This window comes from Amphiura filiformis, chromosome 1 (genome assembly GCF_039555335.1).
Source record: "Amphiura filiformis chromosome 1, Afil_fr2py, whole genome shotgun sequence".
NCBI classification, from domain to species: Eukaryota; Metazoa; Echinodermata; class Ophiuroidea; order Amphilepidida; family Amphiuridae; genus Amphiura; species Amphiura filiformis.
Window position 1 is genome coordinate 74612959 of NC_092628.1, and position 12507 is coordinate 74625465.

At 36.9% G+C, this 12507-nt stretch overlaps 1 protein-coding gene across 1 annotated transcript in view; it reads left to right on the forward strand.

Annotated features, from left to right (window-relative positions):
- LOC140162976 (transient receptor potential cation channel subfamily M member 5-like) overlaps positions 1 to 4454 on the forward strand; it is a 28142-nt gene extending 23688 nt beyond the window's left edge. Inside the window, exons 14-17 of the mRNA XM_072186303.1 lie at positions 565 to 755; positions 984 to 1116; positions 3843 to 3897; positions 4285 to 4454. Coding sequence (XP_072042404.1) covers positions 565 to 755; positions 984 to 1116; positions 3843 to 3897; positions 4285 to 4383 — 478 coding nt within the window. The 3' untranslated portion in view covers positions 4384 to 4454. The remainder of the gene's footprint in view (positions 1 to 564; positions 756 to 983; positions 1117 to 3842; positions 3898 to 4284) is intronic.
- The last annotated feature ends 8053 nt before the right edge of the window (positions 4455 to 12507 follow it).

Here is a 12507-nt window from a genome sequence, read left to right on the forward strand (position 1 = left end):
ACTCTATAAGAGTCTTGGGTCCGTATGCACAAAAGGGTTAGACCGTGTCTAAAGTTAGACCAGGTTTAAGTGGAATTTAGTTCCATCAGGCATGGTCCTTTACTCTTCCTAGAGTAGCAAGTAAATTCTAAAGATTTAAATGCAAAGTTCAAAAATAATACAAAATAACTTATGCAAATGTAAAGGAAAATGTCCTTTCTCCTGGGACTAAATTCCACTTAGACCAGGTCTAACTTTAGACCCGGTCTAAGTCTTTTGTGCATACGGACCTTGAAGACTACCGAAGGTGGGTTTTCACTGAAGACCAATACGCCCAATTAGATGTATTTGTGCAAAAGTGCCCTTAAAAGCATCCAATGTGGCAAAGTTGGGTGCTTTTCGCGATGGGTTGCAAACACAGCAAAAAATAGGTGTAGAAAAGTCAGCATCCGAAAGTCTGCTGCTACATCCACGTACATTTTGTTCGAAGACCTCCCGGGCTTTTACTCTCCTGCTACAATCACTAATCATTTACCTTTTTGTGTTATTACAAATATTAGTTATTCCTGTTTCTTGTTCCTCCAGGAATACGTTTCAAAATGTTGAAGAGGAGACCGACGTTATTTGGAAAAACCAATTTTATTTCATCACGATGGAATATTTTACAGGACCAATATTGACACTGCATTTCTTACTGCCGTGGATTATTATCGATGGCTTATCATGTTTGATGCATTTTAAAAAGAAGTCAGGTTTGACGTTCTTACGTAAATTGCGTGAGTGTTCAAAAAACTTACATGACGTAGTTTAATGAATGTCTTTCTAATTAAATATTTAAATCCATAACATCTACTCACAGTGATTTTGACGACTAGGACTACAAATGTCAGCCTCGTCGCCTTGATTTTACTAATCGGCAAAACTTGATAAAGTTCTATCATAAATTCTTTAGTGTTGGGGTGAACTCTTTCGCGTTCAATGACTGATTTTATCATTTATCTCAGAACGGGAGGTGAAGCCAAGGGAGGCGGTACAATTGAACAAATTAGAAGAGGCAGTGGCTTACAATTACGTCATTAAGAAACGACGAAGTGGTTGTGAACGCGTTTGTCGATGTTTCCACCACACGGAAATAAGGTGAGAATAAAATATGATTTAAGAAACAAGACATTCCAGACAAAATTCATGTCTGTTCAATCTTACAATGTTTTTCGCATATTATAATTTATGATAGGCTATCATTTTAATTATTACAGAAATAATCGAACAGAATAAACTACTTTTCGAAATCGCGGCTTGACAGCACAACCAGTTACCGAATCCATTTTAATTTGAATATTTTCTAGTTCGCGAATCCATTGTTATATCGGATGAAACTTAGCTGATAAATAGTGGATGATCTTAGTCATTCAGTAGTTTTGGGAATTTAATCAAATACTGGAACTTTATTTTTGCAACTTTGCGACGTTGTGTCTCGGACCACCAGACTTCATCAGGCAACTAACCCGCTGGGCTGGTCACGTGATAGATGGCTGGGTATCGTCCCGATGGCCCGGTCGCATGTATGAGATAAGTTAAAGCGGAGTCTCCCTTTCTTGTTCAGTGATGGTTGCTCAATGCGCTCCCAAATGGCTTCTTTTATGCCTCTCCTCAGCGGCTTATGTTGGAGAAACCAAACAGGCTCTTAAACCCGTATTGGCCAACAGAGGAGATTCAGTACCAATGAAGCGCAAAACTCCGCTGTGTACCTCCATCTAACGGATAACTGGACACTCAATCTACAACGAGGAAGTCGTTATTCTGGATAAGGAGGAACAGTGGCATTAGAGAGGCATAAAAGAAGCCATTTGGGAGCGCATTGAGCAACCATCACTGAACAAGAAAGTGGGACTCCGCTGTAACTTATCTCATGCATGGGACAGGGCCAGCAAGGTGATACCTAGCCATCGTGACCAGCCCATCGGGTCAGTTACCTGATGAAGTCTAGTGGTTCCAGACGCAACGTCGCAAAGTTGCAAAAGGTAAATTCCAGTATTTGATTAAATTCCAAAAAAGCTTAGCTGATGTGCAATGCATTTTGGGCAGGTTGACAGCTAAATGTACCATGCAGAGTATCGGGCTGAAAACACGATTATAGCTTAATATCCCATGATGCAATGGCAAAACATCGCATGATCTGATCACATGCAAATAAGGGCATGACACATCCATATAAGGGCATAAAGCTGTCACAGATATATAAGTCAAAGGAGTTACATAAAAAGCATAACTTTGCTCCTATCGTAATTAATTCGTCACCCGCAAGACATAGTGGCGTATCACGAAAATGGCCATTTTGAGATAATTGCATCTGAAGTTTTTGCAACTTTTAACCGTTTGTCATACATTGCCTCGTTTAAAATGTCCCCTTTTCTTGAATGGATATGAAAATATAAATATTTAAGATACATTTAATGTATAAAATACATTGTTGTCATTCACCAATTAATTGTAATTAGTCATTAAACGTATACGCCAGTATGTCTAATTTTTTTAAACTTATACGCCAGTATGTCTAATTTTTTCATGATGCGGTCATGTCTACAGTAGAATTCATCTCGACCTTTGCAGGACTTAAACCCCATTAAAAGCTATTAAACCAAGATAACACTCATTGAAACAGCTCAACTGATTAAATCGGATCTTCTCTGGTTGTGCACATGTGTCTGTTTTATATGTGCGGTATCGCTATAAGGTGCTATAATACAGCTTCAGTTGGGTAACTGATTATAAAGGAAACGCAAGGAAACAATGGTATTGGACCTTTGTTCACGAAATGAGACAATGGCCTGCTTTTTGTTAACCAGCATTCTTGAAAATGAGCAACATAATGATTGTTGACTTAACACGGTTTGGAAATAATTTCTTCATATTTTTGGTGTTATCTGTCGTTTACATATCCTTCCTAAAACACAAAAGTGCGACTATTTCCAAACACCTAAATTAGCTAAAAATTTAGGACATGTTACAAAACTATATTTTCTAGAATTTCATAGAATAGTTTAAATGTAGCTTGTGCCGATTTTTGTGGCATCCTTCAGAACGGAGCGGTCCGTTACCAATATAGCTCAATATTTTCGGTCAAATCTCCATTCAATTAACACGGGGAGCGCTAGCTATGAGCTAGCTATGCTTTGCCCTCACTCATATTCTACGAAAGTGCGACTATTTCTGAACATCTAACCTAGCTGTAATTTTAGGTCATGTTAGAGAAATATATTTGCTAGAAGTTTGGAGAATAGTTTAAATATTGGCCGGTTATTTTTCACACAGTGATGTTAACTAGGCAAATGCAATATACTTCTAACATACACTATTTGTAAAGGTCGCGCGTCAATGGTGAGAGCACTGTGTATTGTGTATAGGAAAACGGACAGTAACTGCAGTATGTGAAACATTTTTCTCCATTCAAAATTGACATCCGACACGTGATACGCCAGTATGTCGAATAATAGTTGAATTCATATCCATATTGGCCACACAGCCGCGATATACCAAAATAGTGGTGTATGTCACATATAATTGCGACATAGTGGCGTATGTCACTGATACGCCACAAAACAAGGGGAATGTTGTACACAATAGTTCCATTGAGTGAGATACGTCAAACCTAATTAGTGATAATACTTTATTAATTAATGACATGCATGTCTTGAAAGTTTGTCAGAATGTAGAGCTTTATACATAGATTATGAAACTTATGAAAGATTATTATCTCATTTTGTCAAAAATGGCTGATACGCCACTATGTCTTGGGAGCGACGAATTGTATACAAATTTGTTGTTATTTGGTTCTCTTGTGCTTTTAATATCGTATCTTTCAGCAAACAAAGAATTATGGATAAATTGAGCGAAACTGAAAACCAAACAAAGCAAAAGGTACGTCTATTTTGAATGGTAATTTGCACCGCATGCGCTATATATATATCTTTAAAATAATTTCAGACATGCTATGACCACATACCCTAGAAAAGTGTCTGTGCTATTACTCGGGGATTCAGCACTTATTTCTTTGGATTAACAAATATGCTGTTTAACCAAATGAAACACACCCGAACCCTAATCCTTTAGTTGGCCCGTACTGGCCGGCAATAAAATAGCAATTTAGATAGTCTTGATTTTGGCAGGGTATGTTAGTTTACTAAAGTACATAACAATCGTGTAAACACAGAATTTTGAAAATGATTGAGGGTGTCCTCCTCAGCAAATGTTATAATATGGCTTTAATATCATATTCATAAGTAATATTTCTCTTAACTCTTTTAGGAGAGACGAGACGAGAGCCAGGAAACCGGTGTGTTAAGTAGTTTAACTCATATACTTTGGCCAGAGGCAGATGCATACGGCACAGGTTTTTCCCTGTAATACGCTCTATAGGATTAATCTTTTCGCTCTTTAAACATCGCCATCTATCAGTATAAACGATTTACGTCTAATTGCCTTCAATCTATAGTTAGTGGTCGTTCATGATTATAACCGCGTAGAACCTTTTGTTACTTAAGGAAAGTGCTCTATAGGCCTATGTGATTGATTGCAAATCGATAATTCGCGGCTTCGCGACTGATTGTAGATCACTATGAATCGGAGGAGCCTTTTGTAAGCTATTTACAATAGCTACCTTCTGATTACGTTTCCATATCAGGCCAAAAGGATGTATGCTTTGTGTCAGATGTATGTACTGTACTTCTTTTGTCCCGAAGCTTTATTCTAAAAAGTACAGATAAAACGCACTCTTCTTTTGGATTTTTGAGACAAGAACTATTTTGTGTGCAAGATAACACAGATAGATTTTCTTTGGAGACTTTAAATTAGGAAATCTGTACCATAAACTAATCAATGGCTAATATAGTTATATACCCCTAAATTAAACATACCAGACGGTCTAAATGAATTTCGGAATATTCCTAACAAAGAAAAAGCACTTTTAAATGTTTCTGCGATTCATGGAAGCCGCCATGATAGCTGCTTGCGAATCCTTTCTGCCACAAGCGGTAGTGTAACCTTTCACACAGACCCACGGCGAGCGTGTGTTGCTATGGCATTCGCGACCCCCACAGCGAATTTTGGTTTTTATTGCTGTTTTTACTTTTCGTTCTCAAAAGACATTGTTGATCATAAATATTACTTAAAATACATTTTTTATGTTCTTCTGTAGTTTTATGGGTAAAAATTGTCGCGTTTTCTTTTGAACGAATGTTGAATCTGAACTTTGGTAGTATTCGCTTCGTGTCACCAAAGTTCACGAGGGACGAGGCTCGTGGCAAGGATTTCGCTGGTTTCAAAATCGGGGTACCGTTACAGCGTAATAAAATACATCGGGTATCAATATGGCCGCCACCATGGATTACAAACTGATCGCTGATTGTCGTAAGGAATTAAGAATTTCTCCTTTATTTGGACGTATATAAGCTTGGGACTTTTACTGTTTGTCGTTTTTATTATTACTGCAACTATATAGCCATTGATTAGTTTATGGTACAGATTTCCTTTAAATTCCTTGTAAATCGTCAGTTTTACCGAGGTTTGTTGTAATTTTTCGTTTCCATGAAAGTGGTCAAGAAACAAAATCAAAAATATCACATTTTTGGCCGGCAAATTAAAATTTTATTCAGGCTATCTAATTGCAGCTTCGACTTTAAAGTAAAGATATATGTGGGACATTTCATATTTCTTTGAGGAGTTTTCTGAATGTTTATGTCAAAAAGATCATGGTTCAATACAAAACAATCACCAAAAATATTAATTTTGCATTCTCCATAGAGTTGTACACATTTTTGATTTCGCATGTATAATGACTTATGTACAACTCTATGGAGAATGCAAACCTTACTGATGTGTTGAAGCCATCGAGTCCCAAAGCCAATATCTCTCAGAAATGTTGTCCAAGGACATATTTTCAACATACCTGAAGTTGATAGTGGATCAAAATGCCTGACATTGGTTTTCAGGGGGGTCAAAATGCACAAAAAATGTACAATTGGGGTTTTGCATGGGTAATATCTCAGCTAAAAATATTCTAATAGGCTTAATATTGGTTAAGAGTAATGTCCTACCAAAGGGCTCTGACTAGCAAAAAAATGGACAGTAAAATTATTTTTACTTTTGGAGTTTTGACCCCCAAAGTTGGTCCCGGATGGACGAAGTTGCATTTTGAGGGCCCTATATCTTTTAAAGTAAAGGAGTTACAAGTTTTCTGATGCCAGATTTGAATTCTACACAAATAAGTACCCCAGGATACATACTTTTAAAGTTGTAAATGGTTCCTTTATACATTCATGGACCTCCAAACATCGTCTTTCGCGTTGCGACACATTTTTACGCTGACCCCTCTAAATTTCAAATTGATGCCACGGGAAAACGAAATGGAGTATGAAGCTCAAATTTTCGGAATTTTACTTTCTCATCAATATCTACCAACACACAGAAAAAAAAAAAAATTGAAGAGGTGCTGCGGTGCACATCCCTGGAGTTGACATGGAATGGGCCAGATAAGATCTTCTGTAGATTACCATATCAAAAGAATTTCGTAGTTTTATCAAGCAAGTTTCTAAGTGTGCCCCTAATCGTGGTTTGTATAGAATTGAGGCTATAGCTTTGTTTGCTAGTAACCAATGACATAGCCGCTATACGATATTAATTAAAAACAGGTCACCGCTAGAGGCGCTGCATTTAAGACGCAGCCTAAAAAGTTTATTACGGGACAAAACAGATGTGACCGTCGGTGCATACCAAAAGGATGGCACGGTAGTTTGAAATGCCAAATAACCAAAAGGATAGCACGGTAGTTTAACATGCCAAACAAACATGATAAACAGGACCACTTGAAAGTGAATCTGATCTTTTGATTTCTGCAATAAACTTTAGGGGTCGATGAGGATTTTTTGTCTAAAGTGCAAAAGTCCAACGCCTCAACGCAAATATTTATTAGGTACAGTAGCGTGCCTAGACTACCCCGTAGTCCACTTGCCCATTGTGCATACTCTGGATATTGTATTTAAGCTTAAAACTCTGATTTAATTAATGTGTGCACAATTGATAGATTTTCACATCTGATCAGTCACCCTACTCCCTCTGTTTGTTAGCTTCCCAAGTGGACTACTGACATTGCCTTGCGGTTAAGATTTTTAACACGGGACTCTATGGACTAAAATTGTCCATGATGTAATGCATCTTTAAATGGATCTGCCTTTTGATTGGTCGCCCATACCTCGCTATGGTTTAAATCGTCTGGGCCCGCGCCATTACCATGAACTACACCGTAAACAACTGTCTGTGGTATTTGCGGCGCTTTTGTGTTGACGCGAAAGTTAATCTCTCATCAAACATCTAGCGCGTCCGGCTTAGTACTTGTGGTTAATGGACTGATAAACAAGTATGCTTGACAGTGTGTTTTTAGAGAGCAAAGTCCAGGGGGTAAAGTTCTGCTTACAATTCAAAGTTCATAGTCGAAATTTCGGGGTTCGCTATCAATAAACTGGTAGATTCCAAAATCAGAATTGTTCAGTATTAAAGCAAGCCGTTATAATTATGCAAGATAATGTTGCATTCAATTACTTTTATTGTCACTAATCGTCTGATATTTTAAACTCTTTATGACCATTTTACTATTGAATACTTTAATTTTAATAAACATCAGTATAATTTTGAGTTCAACGAAATGGGTTCATCATGACTAATAATAACATATTTTAAATAAAATTCGACTATGGCATAGTCTATAGCGTGCCTGGACCTAAGGACAAACTGACAATAAAGGCGGTAAGTCTGATTCACATCAAAAGCCCGCCGACTATATTGTTATGGATTGTATATAGATTATTTTCATGGCATTTCTCTATGATCACATAAACACTGTACCTTTGTCTTTCAAGCAACACATGTAAAAATTATATCACACACTTGATTACCTAACTGCATTAGCTCAATGGTCTACAGTCACTAGCTGAAATTTAGTCGTTTTGTTAAGGGAAATAAGAGACTGAAATGAGGTATTATGTATATTTTCGATTTCTCGGGAACTAAAGTATGGAGAGTGCTGGCTTTTGGAATAGTAGTAAAACACAAACATCCATCTCATAAAATCATCTTTGTCGGGGTTTTAGTTTATTTATAATGTGGGGTAATATGTGTTATTTTTGACAAAAACAAGGCTTTTCTTTCAATAAACATTTTGATATTGCCAACAATAGCAAACGTGGAAAAATAATGTTTTTACCAGTTCTGTTGACTAATCCCCAAACATTAAAATGAGTGTCTCCCTAGAAAATATTTGAAACCGGGATTAAAATATAACTGTTATTCTACTATTGTTACATTTACACAAAAAGTAGGCCTAGTGGTACAGCGAGAGAGGTCATCGTTTGAATGGGAAATTTATTTTTTTAATTTTCTGTTCATTTGAGGTTGATATCATCCATGAAATATCACATGAATTATTAAGTTTCTATTTACATAATACACGAAACAAATTTGTATTACGATGTGGTAATTTCACTAATAATAATATAAGTTTCTATTTACATAGCATTTTGTATATTTTAAGCCCTATTGTCACAAACCCCTCACGGAAATATCCTGCGCCTCCTCGAGCCACTTCCGGTCCTGCCGGGACTCGAACCCACGACCCTGGGTTTAAGAGGCGAGCGCGCTAGCGTATAGACCAAAAGAGGACTTCCCCGTCAGGTCTATAATACTAACGCACTTATACCTCCGTGACATGCTCCCCCTCCTCGTAAGGCGCGTCCTCGCGCCTTACTTCCTCTGTTTAAACTGGTCGTCCTTGATACAAGGCATACTCGGCCAGACTGGGCGTCCTTGATACAAGGCATACTCGGCCAGCCATTTTTATGAACGCCTAACCCTTTCCGATGGGTGATCCCCCTGGTGTTAAGAAACACAAGGGACCACCGCTGCCACCATTTATGTCACAAACCCCTCACGGAAATATCCTGCGCCTCCTCGAGCCACTTCCGGTCCTGCCGGGACTCGAACCCACGACCCTGGGTTTAAGAGGCGAGCGCGCTAGCGTATAGACCAAAAGAGGACTTCCCCGTCAGGTCTATAATACTAACGCACTTATACCTCCGTGACACTATTTACATGATTTTTTTGCCAGTTTCATACATTTTTAGCACGTTGTATCGGTCATCCCACCTGCGCATGCACAGATTATTGTTTCATTTGCATCAGTTATCATCGAACTGAGTACCAGTTCTCATACGTGACCAGTCATCATATTTTCCTCTGTTTTATTTTGTAGATAATTAATGCCATTTGTAAAATACTGCATTTTCATTTTCGCCATTTTTGCAGAATAATGTTGCTTCCCTTCAAGTCCTAAAGTTGCTGAAGTACAAAGATGTCCCATGTCCAATCAAGACTAATGACAAGTCTCGTATTTTACCAAAGACAGACCCAGGCATAGTGTTTATTTCTGCCAAAAACTAGCCATATGCACTTTGTACTGTTGCTGCTCTCGGATGTTTTAAACACGTGCCTTTGATGTAATTTAAAAGGCCCGCCTTTTGCGTGATTTGGCAGTGTCCCTAGTCTATTGATTTTATGCTAATATTGTTACGTAATCAAGTATATGGTATTTTTACACATGTGATTTGAAAGACAAAGGTACAGTCTTTATGTGATTATAAAGAAATCCCATCAAATATTCTATATATGGGGTCAAAGGTCAGCTTTTATTACATACTGACCGCCCCTCGTATGATTAGATCATGTACAGGGTGTAACAATAAAATTTGTACAATTTGGAAAATAGAATGAAACAAGTATACCGCTTATTTTTGGTTTGATATTTATATGTCTATCAAGATAATTTCTTTAGCTAGCAGATAAGCTTTATTCCAATAAAATCGATGGTATACAAGTGAAGATATGGCCAATTATGTAACCTAGTCTTAAAACCGCTTGGGCCACTTTTGTCTGAGTATGACAAGTGACTGAATAGGGTCTGTGTTTAAGCAATGGGGTATTCGATATGGTAGAAATTATTACATAATCATGATAATAGAATATCTCCTTGAGTTTTTTAAAGTCACAACTAAGCACTGACAACTTCATTTACTAGGAATCGTGGCTGCAGCTCAATAACTACAACCCCAATGCACGTTGGAAGAGCGCATTTTTATGGTTGTAACATTCGGTAGCACATGGAGTCAAGCAGAAACCATAAGATTGCTTTATATACAGCTCATTTTCCAAACTCACGTCTTCCATAAAGGCATACAATTACGTATATGTACAACTATGAGAAGTATATAGAATTTTTAAAGAGTTTATAACAGAAATGCTGGCAATAGTGGTCGCCCCAGAATAGCTAGAAGCCCAGCTGAACTTAAGTTTTGTTTTGTACTTATGGATACAAAAACTGTTCTCAGTTTTACCAATGGTATCTGAGGGATATGAGAAATTATTTTATTTATAAGATAGTCAGTTCTTTGATGTTAAATAAACGATTTTGCATATCTACGCGATTCAAACTTGATATGCGCAAACATGGCAAAAGTGGCCCAACACGTTTTTTGGATGATTTAATTAATCGGACATAACTTTTGAACACAAGCTATAAAGAAACCAACTAAACGTCTTCTTTTAGCCCAGATATTACTGACTGTATTGTATATAACATTTGTGCCATAACTCTTTTAGTTTTTTCCTGAGAAGTCAAAATGCAATTGTATACATTTTATTGTTACACCCTGTACATAAACTTCGGCATTTTTATAATGTTGAAAAGATTAGTACACTGAAACGGTTTCAGTAATGAGGCTCTGTATGCAATCTTTTTTTTAAATAGTTGAGTTGAGTAAACTTTGATAAAGGAGTCATAACATCTTTAAAGTCTTTTACAAGGCCACTAATCTTACATGGTATAGATGAGGTGACCTATGATGTCACATGTTTACATTCAGACCGCCCTCTGTTGTTTCAAAGCAGGCAAAATAACACAGAAGTGTCTATGACAGACCACATAAATCTCTTAAAACTCAACTTTTAAAACCTTTGAAGTTTTGTGTGATATTATGTATATAGCTTGATGCATTTATAAACAAGATTGATACCATTTTTGTATTATTTGCTTTGAAACCAAAGTTAATGAATAAAATCAACTTCTTCCATGTAAACTATAGTGTTTTGTGCCTGACAGTTTTGATCACAGACCAACAGAGGGCGTATCAAATGTAAACACATGTCACCTCATCTATAAATACATGGTATAAATATTTGACTACCAAATTTCTAGCTCTCTTATTTTCGCAGTTTTGAATAAGGGGCCTAACTTAGAATAAAGTCATGATTGATATGCAATGTAAATAGTGTATACTATATGTTTACATATTAGAATGATGATGGTGAATTTTACAGTCAATTATGGATTAAATAGTTTTGGTTACAAAAATATGATTACCTTGAAGTACAGAATAATTGATAATAATTGATGATCAATTATTAAGAACCAAATTGTGTATAAATAAGAAAACCAATTATATATATCATTGTAATAGCGTCGAAGACATTTATATGTTTGGATTCGAGGGCTGTATCAATAATTTCATTATAGTGTGTAGTGAATGGGATCACTGTATATTAGTATTAGTATATTACTGTATATTAGTATTCAAATTGTAAAAATGTTAATGTTACGCTGGTCCACATTTTAACACTTTGTATGGCGTTAGACCAGACAATGTCAATATTGTTGATGTTGAAGTTAGCATTGAGTCACTGGCCCCCAGGTTAATTAGTGATTTCACGGGCTTTTGGCCCGAGGCCCGAGTGCCACCTTATTACGAGGACTAAGAGTAATATTAAGCATAATAATGATATGTATAATGTTGATTTGATAAATAGCTTAATTCACTAGTTTTATTTTGAATAAATGCTGATTCATACATTCATTTGATAAATGAACAATCATGATTACTTATGCTGGTTTCATACTTTCTGTCGCTTGCCGCTTGTACTTTTCTGCAAGCGGAGCTGCAGCACACCGCTGAGCGGCAGCGGCATGACTCTGAAAGCCACTCTTGCCGCTCAGCACCGCCGGCTCCAAAATCGTATTTTGTTCTCATACGTCCTGTTTTGTTTACGTTTTGTTCTCATTCAGCACCGCTGAATTCAACTTTTGACATATCTCCGACGCAAAGATCTTGAGTCGTATACAAAACGGTCAAATGCTGGGTTCCTCAATTTAAAGTTACCAAAAACATTTTAGCTATGTAATGAAACATGAACCAAAATAAAATGCATATAAATAATTCTTGTGCGTCAACATTTGGTTTCTTTGCCAAATCACTTATTATTAACGTTGTAATCGCTGATTGGTCGTCATTCCTGTCTTGTAAAACCACTCCAACTAACTTTGTATGTCACTCACTCTCCTCCCCCTTTACCCTTTAAACTTCAGTAACTGGGCTGGATGTTGGGCGACGAATGTCAGTCACTTCGAGACTTATTGTCTACAAGTTAATATGG